The 15572-nt window shown below is 50.3% G+C and overlaps 1 protein-coding gene across 1 annotated transcript in view; it reads left to right on the forward strand.

Annotated features, from left to right (window-relative positions):
* The window catches only part of BPIFC (BPI fold containing family C), a 49022-nt gene extending 33505 nt beyond the window's left edge, over positions 1–15517 (forward strand). Inside the window, exons 10-16 of the mRNA XM_004700323.2 lie at positions 59–112; positions 1374–1544; positions 2677–2744; positions 11484–11526; positions 12742–12805; positions 14052–14128; positions 15235–15517. Coding sequence (XP_004700380.2) covers positions 59–112; positions 1374–1544; positions 2677–2744; positions 11484–11526; positions 12742–12805; positions 14052–14128; positions 15235–15354 — 597 coding nt within the window. The 3' untranslated portion in view covers positions 15355–15517. The remainder of the gene's footprint in view (positions 1–58; positions 113–1373; positions 1545–2676; positions 2745–11483; positions 11527–12741; positions 12806–14051; positions 14129–15234) is intronic.
* The last annotated feature ends 55 nt before the right edge of the window (positions 15518–15572 follow it).

The following is a 15572-nucleotide window of genomic DNA, read 5'->3' on the forward strand; positions in this document are numbered from 1 at the left end:
TTTTTTTAAAAACCTATGTACACAATTGCACATTAATGTGATGATGTCTATTTTCCAGATTTCCCATCATTTCGCTCAAAACTCCCAAGGCTTTGGCAACTTGCTCTCGCGGGTGAGTGCTGAGGGTCCGGCTCCTCCATAGGGAATTTGTCTTCCTTGCAGGGACTTCTGAAAACCTCGTAGGGTCCAAGCCTGAGTCCACCTTTATTTTTGGTCTTCATCGTTTTGTGGGATTTTTCCCTGTTAAGCAAGTATCTTTAGATAGTCGCTGTACCAATTACGCATCAAGTCACTGGGAATCCATTCAGTACATCATCTGTGTCTTCTCCGTGGCCCCACCGCACTTGAAATCACGAGGCTAAGTGGAAGGTGAAAGAATAGGTTTGTCATTTGTGACTTTGGCGAGACAAACAAACAAAACCCTCCTGACATCAAGTCCATTCTGTTTCACGGCGACCCGATAGGACAGGGTAGAACTGCCCCTGTGGGTTTCCAAGACCGTCACTCTTTACAGGAGTAGAAAGCCCCGTCTTCCTCCTGCAGAGCTGACTGGTCGTCTCAAAGTGCTGACCTTGCAGTCTAGTGTAGAGCCACGGGGGCACGTGGGCTCCCTGACTTTGGTAAAGCAACTAGGAACAGTACGCTTCCAACTCCAACCCACTGTCATCGAGTCAATTCTGCTCAGAACCACCCTGTAGGAGAGAGAACTGCCGCCTTTGGGCGTCAGCGGTTATAAATCTTCACGGGAGCAGACAGCCTCATCTTTCGCCCTCAGAGTGACTGGTGAGTTCCAACCTCTGACCTTGCTCTCAGCAGCTCAATGCGTCACCCACTGTGCCACCGGGGCCCCTTATTCTGCCTCGGCATTAGACATAATGCACTCAGAAACACAGGCTTTGCCCGTGTGGACAGAGAGATGCTCGTGCAGCCTCTCGGTGTTAGGCTCAGGACGACCTGAGCTTGGATTCCAGCTCTACAACGTACAGTCCAAGAACCTTGAGACAACGACTTCTCCTCTCAAAGACTCCCTTTCTCCAGTTGTGACAGGGATGCTAATGGCAGCTGACTCCCAGGGAGTTTGAGATGAGTGCTGAGATCATGCAGAAAGGGCCTGGCTTGGTGCCTGGGATGCAGTATAAGCTCAGTAAATGTCAGGTGGTATTGTTGGAGTTTGGATGTCTATTCTTGTTCTGAGTTCAAGGGATTTTATTTTTCATGTTTTGGGTCTATTCTAACACCAAATAATAATTCTTACTCTCCATGCTGTGAAATCGCATTCATGACCGATTGTCACCTCACCCCAAAGTTCTGGTTTCCCCCCCCAACAACTCCCAGCCCCTGATCGTTGTCCTCCCCTCCCCATAAACGGGCAGATTGCAGAGGCCTACATATTGTCCCAGCCCTTCATGGTCCGCATCATGGCGACAGAACCTCCTGCGGTCAGCTTACAGCCGGGGAACTTCACCCTGGACATCCCCGCCTCCATCATGATGCTCACCCAGTCGGAGAATTCCACCACTGAAACCATCGTTTCCATGGACTTTGTAAGTAGGCGGAGCCAAGAGGGCAGCCCCGTGTGTGCCAATCCCATTCCTGCCCTGGGCCACTGACCAGGGGCTTCCTGCTCTTTGGAAGGGTGAGGGGCGGTGCATTCCTTAGAAACGTATACTTCCACCAGCACTGAAACCTCCCGGTCACTGTTGTTGTGGGGTGCCAGTGAGCGGCACACTGGGTGTGCAGTGTGACAGAGTAAAACTACCCCCATAGGGTTGGGGTGGGGGGGCTGCAGTCTTGACAGGAGCAGGTCACCAGGCATTTCTTCCTCAGAGAAGCTGGGTGAGTTTGAACCGCCAACTTTTCAAGTAGCAGCCCTGTGCTTAACTGCCGAGCCGCTGCCAAAGCTTCACACCCCCACTGCACACGTTCCCACTGCTGCCAGGGCATGGCTGCTGGGACAACGTTTTTCCTCCAAATGAGTCCGTCCAGATGAAACGCAAGTTTCTTTGGACTGCTGAAGGCCAAAGATGGGATGGAAGTGAATCTAAGAAAAATCTCCCTCCCACTCACTGCCATCGAGTCAAAGCCGACTCACAGGGACCCGATTGGACAGAGTCGAGCTGCCCCTGTGAGTTTCCATTACTGCCACTAGTTGTGGGGGTAGAAAGTCTCATCTTTGTCCCAAGGAGCAGCTAGTGGTTTCAAACTGCCAACCTTGCGGATTTCAGCCCAACACATAACCACTCGTCAACAGGGCTCCTCTCCCACACACAGTACATGTGACAAAGCGATTCGGAGTAAAGAGAAAATAATTTAAAGGGAGTTCTCCAACAAAAAGTCTTTCTTTCGTTTTCTTACCTGCAAGAGAAACATTTTTTTAGAGGGATTTGTTTCTGCTAGGAAACAAACCAAACCAAACCCACTGTCGCCATGGTGTCAATGCTGACTCACAGTGGCCCTCGAGGACAGGAGCGCTGCCCCCTTGGGGTTTCTGAGACTGGGACTCTTTACGGGAGCAGACAGCCTCATCTTTCTCCTGGAGAGCAGCTGGTGGATTTGAACAGCTGACCTTGTGGTTAGCAACTCAATGTCTAACCCCTTACGCCACCGGGTCTCCATTTCGACTCTAGGAAAGGGGATCCGTGGCCCCAAAGAGACAAATGTTGTTGCTATCCACAGGTTGCTAGTACCAGCGTCGGCCTGGTTATCCTGGGACAAAGGCTGGTCTGCTCCTTATCGCTGAACAGGTACGCTCGATCGACTCGGACTGTCAGAATCCTCACTCAAAGTGAGTGAGCATGTTGCTGCCCGGTCCTTTTTTTATTTCTGTCTTCGTTTTGGAGGTTTTCCTGTTGAGAGAAGTCGGGATGGGTGGATCTAGGAAGACAGCAGCTGGGGACCCAGAAGGGAAGGAGGGGGTGAAATGGGAGTTAACAGCAATGGGCACAAAAAGGAAGAAAAGGTTCCAAAGTTGATTGCACTGATGAATCACAACCAGTCTTAATGTGCTTGAACTATTGACTTGGACGATCTGTTTAATTCTAGCTCAATAACACTATTCAAAAAGAAAGTAAGCACAAGTAAGCCCGTGCTTAGCTTGTTTATTGGGTAATTTGAAAAGAAAAGCGGTGTTGTTGGCATTGTCTAGGACCCGAGCCACTGAAGTACTTCCCTAACAGACCAGATCACTTCAAAGTGTGAACGTAGCTAAGACTTGGGATGTGGAGTCTGTCTTTGGCTTCCCAGCAAGGTGATGCTTAAATAAAATGGGGACCAAAACAGTTATAAACATCCTTGTATAAGATAAATGCACATGTTAATATAATATTCTATTAAATCGTAGGTTTCCAAACGGATTTAGCCTACCGCCCCCTTTCCAGGAAAAAAAAAATCACTCAGTCTTTGTGTTAGTCGGGTAGACTAGAGAAACAAATTCATGGATACACATATGTGTCTAAGAAAGGTTTGTGTACAAGAGTAGTTGAATATTGAGAAAACATCCCAGCCCAGTCCAGATCAAGTCCATAAATCCGATATTAGCCCATACGTCTGATACCAATCTATAAAGTCCTCTTCAGACTCGGAAACACATGGAATGGCGCTGAATGCAGGAAGATCACAGGCCAGTGGGTGCAAAGTCAGTGGCGGTAGAAGCATCTCAGCGCTGGCAGGGGTTTCCCTCTGGCTCCTCCAGTTCCCAGAGCTGCATAAGGGTAGGTCCATGTGGCTTCTCCTCGGGGATGTCTTGAAGGAAGTGAGCCGAGAGAGTCTCTCCTGCCTCCAAAGAGGAAATCCAGGAGTTCCCAGAATTCTCAGGAGAAGGCCATGCCCACACAAGCCTCATTGGCTATGACCGGATTGACAGACTAGACTTCACCCCATCACTCTTAATCCTTCCAAATTGACACCAGATTATGTAACTACCACAGCACCGCTCTGGCAGTGAAGGACTTCTGTACTGTAGCCCACAGTCCAGGATAAAATGTAGGTATTGCTTTGGCAGCACACACGCACCCCCATCATCCCACTATCCCCCAGGGGAAACACTGACATAATGAATACCATATCAGCCATAAGATCCTGTCATATAATTCATATAATTATCCTCATCAGCAAACTCAGAGAGAAGGATGTTGGGGAAAGAGAACAGAGGTTGGGAATGAAAGGACCCAAGTGTTCACCCCTCTCACTGGTTCTGTCACCATGACCACGTCGATTAACCAGCTCGGGTCTCATTTCCTTAGAAGCAGGGCTGGTGAGACTCTGGGCATGTACTTTGGGCATGTCATCAGGAGGGACCAGGCCCTGGAAAAGGCCATCGTGCTTGGTAAAGTGGAAGGTCGAGGAGAAAGGAGAAGCCCCTCAATGAGACGGATTGGCGGTGACGACAGCAGTAGACTCCGACGTGTCTGGAATTGGGAGGATGCTAGGGGGGAAGGAAGGCCTTCGTTCTGTTGGTGTCGTTGTGAGTCAGAATCGACTCCGCAGCAGAGTCCCACCATCCAAAGAGACGTTTTCCAAAGGTCCACCGTTTGACCTTATGAACAGGACCCCTGCTTCCTGCCCACTCCATGGTGGTCTCCTTCAGACCCGAACCCTAGGGAGGGTCCCTGCACCCTGATGCCGGAGAGGAGTGTGAGCCGCAGTTACATCGTTTGCAAAATGCAAAGGCGGGACCCTGAGTTCCAACATCATTAGGCATTTCAACATGACGACAGCAAAGTCTTCAATGAAGCACGGGGCCCTTCAGAGAGCAAGGCCCTGCGTCTGAGGGCCTCTCCTGAAGTGGGTGTTACTGCAAACCCCAGGTGGGAGCAGGGTAGGGGCAAGAAAGTGGCCCACTCACCAGAGGCTGAGAGGAGCCAAGGGGTCCAAGGAAGGCTTCAGGGCGGCTGTGCTGAGGAGGTGACCTGCCGCCCACAGGCTGCCCCAGCCGGCTCTTCCACTGCTTGGCACCTAGAGGGCTGTATTTCAGGACCAGCTGGTTTGGTCTGAGTGATGTCAGCAGGAGACGGTGTAAAGTGGGTGGAGAGCCTTGGGCCATCCCTGAAAGGAACTGGGGACCCTGGACCTCTGGGTCTCGAAAGAAGGTTCTTGGGAACCCACAGCCTTGTCAACCTGCCTGAACGCACCTCTTCCTGGGGCTGCTCACGGCTGGCCCCTTAGACATGGGAGACAGGTCAGTGTAGGGGTGTGAGAGTCAGACTCTCTGTGTTCGGGTCCCAGCTCTGCCATGGGTTCCTTGGGGGGTCTTTGGCAAGTTCTTAACTTCTCTGCACCTCCACTCCCTCATCGGTAAAACGAAGCGTTGACAAAGCCCACTCCCGGGGCTGGTGTGAGCAACGTGTGAGTTAGTGTCTGGAGAGTTGTGTGAAGTGTTTGGCGCAGCAGCTGGCTGTTGCTCTTCTCCGAAAGCCCACTTCCATCAGTTTGTCTTGCTGGGGTGGTTTGCAGGTTACTGGTGACGCTGAAAAGGATGCCATCGGTATTGCAGATACCAGCAGGGTCAGCCACGGTGAAGAGGTTGCAGAGGATCTTCCAGGCAAAGAAGAGACTGGGAAGAAGGAAGAGATGGCCCACTTGTGAAAAAAAATTAGCCACACAACATTAGGAAGCGCAGTGGCACGCTGTCTGAGCGCACGGTGGAAGATGAGTCCCTCAGCTGGAAAGGCACGACATAGCGATGGCAGCAAGGGGCTCGAACATAGCACACCGTGGGCATGTTGTCCCTGGAGAAGGTCACCCTGCTCGGTGAAGTAGACGTCAACGGAGACGAGGAAGGGCCTGGAGGAGAGGGACTGACACAATGGATGCAACACGGCTTGCTCAACCTCACAATTGTGAGGATGGTGCAGTGTTGTATGCTGCTGAATGTAAGGTGGCCATGAACCCGAAAAGACTCCACGGCTCTAACAGCCACAACCCAGAGGCTTGATGCTCACACACTGTCACAGAGCCGGTGCCAACCCACAGGAACCCGATAGGGCAGGGCAGAATAGCCCCAGTGGGTTTCTGAGAGACTAACTCTTGACCGGAGTAGACAGTTTTTCTCCCACGGAATAGCTGTTGGCTTCGAACTGCTGACCTTTTGGATCACCACCTAGTGTGTAATCACTCCATCACCAGGACTCTTGACAGAGGCGAGAGAAGATGCGATCGTGGGTGTCCCGAAATGGAGCAGGCACACAGGCCTGTTTCCCCCTCAATGACGGAAGCACAGAGCACAATGCCCCCTGTTCACGGTCAGTGCTTAAGAAATACTGGTCATCACTCTTGATAGTACTTCCTTCTCTTTCTCTACCCTAGGATCAAATGTTGACCAAATAAAAGGGAGCCCCGGGTCCCAGGGGCCTTGAGAAGTCAGAAGGATCTTATAAGCTGTGGACTTGGTCCTCCGAGTCATCAATTAGATCCTTACTGCGCTAGCTAAAGTTGGACACTTTGTTCCAAGCACAGGCAATCCCAAGGGGGGGTGGGTTGTTTGTTTGTTTGTTCATTTTTCAGATTAATTCAGAGGCTAAATTAGCCCACACGTTCCCTTTCTTGGGTCTCATCCAGCTGATTTAAATTCCCACCCCCTGTTCTAAGTTCAAGGAAATAAAATACACGTCATTGTTGAACAATGTGGAACTTGAAAGCATTATTCAGCCTTGTCCTAATTGAGCTCTAGATACTCCCAAGCTGCACTCCACCCCACTGTGGCCAACAGTGTCGGATTACCCAATAAGCAAAATGTTTCAGGCTGCCTTCTCTGGAGAAGGAACATCTGTAAAGCCTGTTTCTGGGTATACAGAGAGATTTCTATCAGGAAATGGCTCACACAGTTGTAGAGGTGAGCAAACTCCAAATCTGTGGGCCAGATATTAGGCTTGAGGCTGTTCCTGACTCAGGTACTCAGGGCCTGATGCGCCCGGGCTCTGCTGGAAGACCACACGGTTCTGACTGCAGAAAGGAATAAATCTGAAGGTCGGCAGGTAAGATGCCAGGATGCTGAAGACTCCCAGGATCAGCAAGTAATATGGCAAGCCGTTGGCTCAAGTTCAAAGAACCAGAGATTGATGGGCCAGATGCAGGAGTCAAACTCAACAGAAAAGCAAGCAAGCTTTTCCACAGCATCAATTTATATTGGAAGCAGACCATACTCTGAAAGAGATCCCGTCTTGGGGGGGGTTCTTAGTTCGTAACTGCCAAACTACTGAGAATGATGCCCAATCAAGTTGACACAAAACGTTAACTATCCACAAGATAAGCACGAGTTTACTTGTGTTTACTCAATCACCTGTAGGGAACAATTTCACCTTTGTTTCACCACTTCAAAGATTCTGCTTCTAAGGATGGCTCACATCTGGCTTTCTCCATCTGGCTTTCTCCAAGTACCACAGCTTCTTCCATCAGAATCAAAGCTTCTTTTCAAAGTCACAGTCCCTGACAGGGCAGAGTACCTAGGAAGCAAAGTAAGCACTGACTTACGTGTGCTTACTTACTATTAGTAAGTCAGACCTTACCTTGCATATGGGATAATCTGCCCCTGGTACAAACACACAACCCCACCCACTTATACCCATTGTCACTGAGTCAATGCCAACTCAGAGTGACCCGTAGAACTGTCTTATGGGTTCCTGAGGCTGTCAATCTTCATGGAAGCAGAAAGCCTCCTCTTTCTCCTATAGGGCCACTGGTAGATTCAAACTGCTGACCTTGCAGTTAGCAGCCCATTGTGTAAACCCACTATTCCATCAGGGCTGCCGAAGCCCTACCATCTCTCTTAAACATCCTGTCAGAGAAGACAAAGACATCTGCCTACAGGCAGAGGAAAGCACCAGCTCACTATCCTCCTCGGGCCAGAGGCAGCGGAGCATTCCCCAACGTAATCCATCTGCAGAGAAAACTGGAGAGAAAAACAGGTCCGTGCAAGAACGGAATCGTTGTTTCTATGGAAGCCATGCTTTGGACCGGTCAGCAGAGCTAGAGCTTGTCACCTGGGCTGGTCCCCACCCCACTCTCCCTCTGAGTTACTGTGGAAGCCAAACCAAAACTCACGGCCATCAAGTCGATTCCAGCTCATAGAGACCCTAAAGGACAGCGTCAAACTGTTCCGGTGGGTTTCAGAGAGGGCAGAGCTTCACAAGAGCAGAGAACCCCATCTTCTGCTGAAAGAGCTGGTAGAACTAACTGCTGGCCTGATGGCTAGCAGGCCAAAGGTGTAACCCACGATGCCACCAAGTCTCCATACCACGGAAGTAAGAATACTCCGGTTTCCCTTCAGGTCGTACAAAGCTTTCACCTTGCACCACGAGCAGTAGAATTCACCAGCAGAAGAGGAAACCTCAAACGGATCCTTCTTCCAGCTCCTAGAGGGAAGCGATGGTCCACAGGAGGCAATGAAGTTAAGGCACCGACTTACTTGCCAAGAGCGCCCTTTGATACCAGGATGGCGCATCCCATTCCCCCCCCTCCAAAATCGTCCGTCATGAGATCAAATCTGCAACCTGTGACCTGTCAACTCTTAGCTCCTGACCCGACCCTTCAAGCCAACCAACCTCAGCTCCCACAGCTTCCTGAGATGAACATCCCCTCTGACTGGCTTGTCGTAGTCAAGGGGGTCCCAATCCCAACCAACACTGACCTACCCATCTCTTTGATCTGTCTCTTGGTTCGTGCATCCACTCGGGGAGAATTTGTTGAGCACCTGCTCTGAGCCACGCACCGTTCTTGACACAGAGAGGCGAGAGAAGACTGGTTCTCACCTTCCAGGTCCACAGAACGGGAGAGACACTTACAGTAGTGGGCAGTTGTAACACTGGGTGTGAAGGGACATGATTGAAACGTGAACTTAGTGCTTCTTTCAAGGGGCAATGTATTTCCCCCCTGAAGCTATGCTCCATTGTCATGCACACACACAAAATCTCACATGCCTACACACACTCCCATACACACTGACCACATCCCCCCTCACACTCACTCACACTCAGACATACACATTCACCCATTCATACAAACTCACGGGCACTCCCATCCTCACACAAACTCATTCAAACTCACATGCAAACACACTCGTCCCTGCTCCCACACACTCCCTCACCCACACCCACATGCGCTCACACACCCGCACACACTTCTCTGGCCCACGCTCCTTCCGTCGCCTGGTCAGAATTCCAGGCGCAAACCTCCGTGGGGTGTCATCAGTATGTGGCAGGCACCTGAATGTACACTGTTTGTATTGTTCTCTGGTTGCTTCCTGTAGTTCCAGCACCTCTCCATCACACATGCCACACACAGACATCGTCTACATTCTCCATGTTGCTGAGCACAGAATGAATAGCTGGAATACTGGTGCTGCTCTGTTCTCTGGGCTGCTGCCAGACTGAGCATTACTGAACACAGCCACCACCTCCCTTCTTAAGGGAGCCTTCATTACATTCCTTGTATTTAGGTTAAAGATCAACGTCCTAATGTGGCATGAGAAGGTCTCTCTGGTCAACCCCCATCTGTGTCTTTCTCTAGCATTATCTTGGGCCCTCGCCCCCTGTGTGTCTGTTCCCTCCACTGGCCTTTGAAACCTCTGCCTGGACCCTTCCTCTCTTCCTTCCCCCCTTTGCCTTTTTAATTTCTGCTCCTTCTTTGGTCAGCCCAAAGATCCCTTCCTGCTCCCCCACTCCCAAATGAGGTCAGCCTCCTTTGTCGTTGGCCTCAAGGAACTTGCTTCTTTCCTTAAGGGCATCCATCTCATCTTGACGTTAACCTTCCATTAGTGGGAGTCTTTGATCTGGGCCTGCCTCGCCAAGAGGCTGGACCTGCTGGAGAGCAGCGATGTGTCTGGTGTTTCGCACAGTCTTATCTCCTGCATCTGCTGCAGCATTGACCCGGTGCCCGATACATATTTGCTGGGTGAATCGGTGAAGGAAGGAACGAAGTGCCTAGAATGTGCCCTCTCTCAGTCCGGGGAACACAGAGGTGATTGAAGCTGGATTCCTGCCCCCACGACTCTGGGATCTATTGGCAATGCCTGCCAGCGGCATCAGATTGGAGGAGAGGCGATGTTTGTGTCTGTGTTCTGATTGCCTTGACATTCATTCTGTCATATTTGATCTTCATCTTACTGAGCGGGGGCCCTGGTAGCACAGCTGGTTACACATTGGGCTGCTAACCCAATGGTGAGCAGTTCAAAACCACCAACTGCTCCATAGGAGAAAGCTGAGGCTTTCAGCTCTGGTCATGATTTACAGCCTCAGAAACCCACAGGGGCAATTCCTCCCTGTCCTACAGGGTCACGAAGAGTCACAACCGACTTGCTGGCAGTTAGTTTTGAAAACTTGTTAAATCGGATGCAAGATAAGGCTCCCTTCCCTTTGCCCACCACTCTGTCGTCTACTCTGTGGCTGTGCTGTAACCCGCAGCCCCAGAAATGGAGAATTCCCAGGAGCGTGGCTCTAAGTACAAAGTTCGAGACTCGGTAGAAGATGTACAGTGTCCCTGGATGGTGGAAATGGCTTAGGTGCTCAGCTGCTAACTCAAAGACTGGCCCTCAGAGCCCACCCAGAGGTACCTGAGAAGAAAGGCCTGGCGATCTATTTCTGGGGGACAGGAGCCCTTGAAAACTCTTTGGAGGCCAGTTCTACTGTGGGCTCCCTGGAGTCAGCAGGTTGGACTGTCCACAGACCCACATCTCGCACCCCCTGGGGGTTTGTATGTTTTTCAGAACCAAGGTTGTAGTAAGGTCTTGGCTGGTTTCTCCTCTCGTTAGTGGACTTCCTCTTCAGCAAATCAATCTGGCAGGAACGTCTGCGGAGGCCTAGGAAAGAGGCAGGCAGACGTTTGGTGGCAAAGGAGCCAGTCTCTTCATGGGAAACCGCCAGGCAAGCTCTCCCACAGCAAGTGGAGCCAGCTTGATGGCAACCAACAACATCAGCAAACTGAGATTTGTCTTCTGGTGCTGGCTCTGTGATCTTGGGGCAATGATGTGGCCTCTCTAAACCTCGGTTTCCTCGCCTGCCACCAAGAGGGATTAACCAGGGCACCTCTCACCAAGATGACATTTCTAAAACATTCCAAGAAGAGTGCACGTCACAAAGCATCATCCCCATCCCCGTGAACATCACTGCCGTCCTCAACCTTGTCGTCATCCTTGCTGGGGGCATTCCTAAGGGACCAGCCTGGCTCAAGTTGAACTCAAGGCTGAGTTCAGAGCAGCAGGATGACGCAGACACTGCTTCTGATCCCCGCTCGGCGCTCAATCCAAGCTGCCAACAATAAAGCCCAAGGAACAAAGGCGCTTGGGGACCCCCTTCCTGAGTGCAAATCCAAGCCTTGTTGTCTCAGAAAGCAGTAGCGTGGCGAATGCAATTGGACACGACGCCCTTGCAAATGTCCTTGTGTGCATGTCTTTTGATAGTGACGCATGGACATAAACACATCTTTCCCTGTCTCTGTTAGAGTCACCGCTGTTCCATCGACCCGCCTTTAACCTTGTTTGTGTTTCCTTTCAGGTTCCGCCTCTTGCTGCCAGCGTCCAACCACAACAACATTGAGGTAGGACTTGACACTCTGCCCTCCCCCCAGCTCTCTCTCTCTCCCCCACCACCCCTCTCTCTCCTCTCTCTCTCAAGGCAAGGTTTAGAACGTTCCTTTAGGCTGCCTGGTTGTTTTCCATGCCTCTGAGCACTCCGTTTCCTGCGTGTCAATGGTCAATGTGAACGTTTATAATTCCTGATGTCGTTCTTATATCCCAAGCCTATTGAGTAGTAAACAGGAGAGGAACCTCCCATTCACTTTTACCCATGCCAAGACTTAAGAAGGCATTGGAAAGGCTGTTAGGAAATGTGTAGGGGATATGCTAAATTAATTTCATATCTAATCTGAGCTACTTCTCTTAGAAACCCCAAGGTTATAATCCCTTGCTCCATATCTACCTATTCTCTTAACCTGCTTAATTTTCCTCCATAGGGGGAAAAATAGATCATTTTAACACTTAGAGTACATGTTTGTTTATTATATGTCACACACACAGACATAGACATACTCATACACATTCTAGAACAGTATGAACATGTTAGACCAGATCATTCTTGCTTGTCGATGTTGTATTATGCATTGCAGCATGTTTGACAGCATCCCTGGCCTCTGTTCACCAGATGCCAGCAGCACAGCCCCCATACTTCCACGGGGAAACCAAGAGGTTAACCTAGGATGTGTAGCTTCAGAGCCAGCACCGCTGACCTGCCTAGCTAAGTACATAGGAAAAGGAGCCTTGCTGACATAGTGGCTCATGCATTGGGCTGCTAAGCACAAGGTCAGAGGTTCAAACCCATCAGTAACTACAAGAGGAAAAAGATGAGGCTGCCTGCTTTCACAAAGATCTGAAGTCTCAGAAACCCAAAGGGAAAGTTCCGTCCTAGATGGTCACTATAATAACAGCCACCCCACCGCACCCCCTTGTAAAAAAATGGACAATGAGGCAACTCTGACTGAGAACATCCTGCAGGATTGAGAGTAGAAGTGCCCCTTTTGGTCCATAAAGCTTAAATCTTAATGGAGGCAGAAAGTCTCATCTTTCTTCCAAGGGGAGCCCAGGGCTTTGAACTGCTGGCCTTGTACTTAGCAGCTCAACACACACATAACCCACTATGTCACCTCAATTCCTTTCTATCCTGATAAGATCGAGGCCAATGCCCATCAACTCCAGGCATGTGTGTTTCAGAGTGCCCGGATTCAGTCACTGACCCAGGTTCCCCCTTTTGATCTTAGGTCCTGAGGTTTGAGAACATCCTGTCTTCCATCCTTCACTTCGGAGTGCTGCCGCTGGCCAATGGTGAGGCATTCTTGGGAACAGAAGTGGCCCCTGGGCATTGGCTAAACACAGGAGCTAGTGGGGGCCTTTCCACCCCCTTGTACTTCGAGAGTGCTGTTTGGAAGTCCAGGAAGGAGCCAGAAATGACAAAGTTTGTACCATCGGATGATTTGGTTGTGAAATTAATCCTTGCAGGTCCACACACTGCGAGAAACTCTATGTGCAGACTCAGCAAGAAAGGCTGATTATGATGGCTTGGTGGAGCAGTGAGAGAAAGGAGATGGGTCTCCTTAGGGGATGGTGTGTTAGTCTGGGTAGACTAGAGAAACAAATCTATGGACACACACGTGTATAAGAAAGAAGTTATATACAAGAGCAATTGAACATTGAGAAACATCCCAGCCCAGTCCAGTCCAAGGCCATAAGTCTGATATTAGCCCATATGTCCGATACCAATCTATAAAGTCCTCTTCAGACTCACGAAACACATGCAGTGAAGCCAAATGCAGGACGATCACAAGCCAGTGGGAAGAAAGTCTTTGGGTCCAGTGGCGTTGTAAGCATCTCAGTGCTGGCAGGGCTCTCTCTGTGGCTTCTCTGGCTTCTGAGGTCTGGTTGCGTCCATGTGGCTTGTCTTCTGCAATGTCTCCCCGGGGGTAGCAGAGAGAGAGAGAAGCGTCTTCCACCTCCAAGAAGGAAGTACCAGATTTCCCAGAATTCTCAGGAGAAGACCACACAGAAGTCTCATTGGCTATCTCCAGATTGTCAGCCTAGACTCCACCCCTACACTCTTAATCCTTAAATTGACACCAGATTAGGTGACGACCACAGATGGTTTTGTGAATCCTCCACAGACCTCCCTCTGCACTGACAGCTTAGCTAAAAGACTACCCTACCCTTGCCCTGCACAGCCACTGTAGCACACTGCAGCGTATTGGCGATGATGGCCCATTGAAATGTGTTTTCTACTAGAGATGAAGATGTTCTCAGGCCCTCTTTTATGACGGTCGCCTCAAAAATGAATGGGCAAATTGCCAACACATTTCTCTCGCTCAGATGCACTCAACTACGGGTGCATCTTGAGGACCCCTTGATGAATTCTTCCAGGGAAAGGCCAGGGACATGGCACCCAGGAGAGAAGATGCAGAATGCAAATGGGTGGAAAGATACATTATTTCAAAGCTGTTTACTCGCCTCTTATGAAAAACGTCCTGAAAGGTCGGTCCCCCAGACACAACATTTCTTATGTTTTTATTCTGCATTTTAGCCAAATTGCAACAGGGATTTCCTCTGCCCAATCCGTACAAGATCTCCTTGGTCAATTCAAATATTGAAGTGTTTGAGGTAAGCGTGTTAATCTCGTGGTCATTAACCCATTTCCTGTTTTATGGTGTCTGTTTTGTTTGCTTTGGGGTTTTTTTGTTGTTGTTGTTTTCCCCAGCCCAAGGAATTTCATAAACCACACATTTAGCTCTTCAAACTTGCAAGTAATGCTGGGCGGCATTTTAACTTGAATTTAAAAATGGGACCGGGTCCAATTTCACTTAGTATCCAGCTGCATTCACTCCGTGGGTCACAAAAACGCGCTTCAAGACGTGTTATTTCACTTGTTCCACGGCGAAACCTCGGAGGCTGGGACTGTCCGTCCTGTTTTATATGTGAGGAGAGAGCATGCGTGGTTCGTGGGAGAAGTCTGGCCCTCCACGCTGGAGACTCGGCTTCAGTTCTGTATGTTAGTGGAGGCTTGTGTGTGGCTATGATGCTTCCAGACGGAGGGAGGCGCAGAGAAAAGGCCTGGCAACCTACTTCTGAATAGCAGCCTGTAAACACCCTATGGACCACAGCACTCATATCTCCATCTGGCCCAGAGGCCAGGCAGAACCAGAGGATCAGGGGGAGTGGGGGGATGCTGGGGGTACCAATCAACCACAGCAACACAGGTGACGGGAGGAACACTCGGAAAGGTAAGGTCACAGCCACAGGTGGAAAGGGGTGTGGCTGTGACCAGACTGGCTCTTATGGTTCTCCTGGTCCACGAGCTGTCCCTTCTGGGTCCAGCAATCTGTGCAGAACTAATTCCAGGTTTATCCCCATTGACATCAGGCCATGTTTGTCTTCCTCCTTCTGGGCGCTGTTTCGCTCAGGGAGGTGGATATACATATCCGGAATTCTCCAATCCTACACATTTCTCGCTTTCTTTTCCTCCTCTCTCACACACGCTTGTACACACTGCACACACACACACACACACATACACACACGATTCTACAAAGTCTCCCGAGAGGACAGAATTCCAGAAAGGCCAGTTGTGTGTCTCAGATACTCTGCGGCAATCCAGGAAGCTGGGCGGGGGAAGCCTGGTGCCCTGAGACCCTCGGGGCAAATCCAGGCATCCTAAGACTGGAAGTGCCCAAAGCCTGCCTCGGCCTCCATCATGTCATTCTTTCCAGGGTTTCCTGCTGATTTCCACCGACCTGAAGTATGAACAGAACTCGAAGCCACCGAGCTTTCAGGGCTGGGATCGTCTGAACCCGAAGAACAGATTCTGGAGTGGGATGCCAACCCCCTGATGGCCCGTGTGCAAAGCCGCTGCTGGAAGGACAGGGCCCTTAACCCCTCACGGCTCCTGGACACCCAGCGGGAGAAGAAGTCCTCTCTGGCTTGTCTAAAGCCCTTATGAAGGGCATGCACAAGATAGTTCCTTCTCGGGCCTGCAATGTGTGTGTGCACATAGGATGGGTGTTTGAGTGTGAGTGTGTGTGTGTGTGTGTGTGTGTGTGTGTGTGTG

Source organism: Echinops telfairi, unplaced genomic scaffold (assembly GCF_000313985.2).
Source record: "Echinops telfairi isolate 266 unplaced genomic scaffold, ASM31398v2 ScPeMD7_2;HRSCAF=8, whole genome shotgun sequence".
NCBI lineage: Eukaryota > Metazoa > Chordata > Mammalia > Afrosoricida > Tenrecidae > Echinops > Echinops telfairi.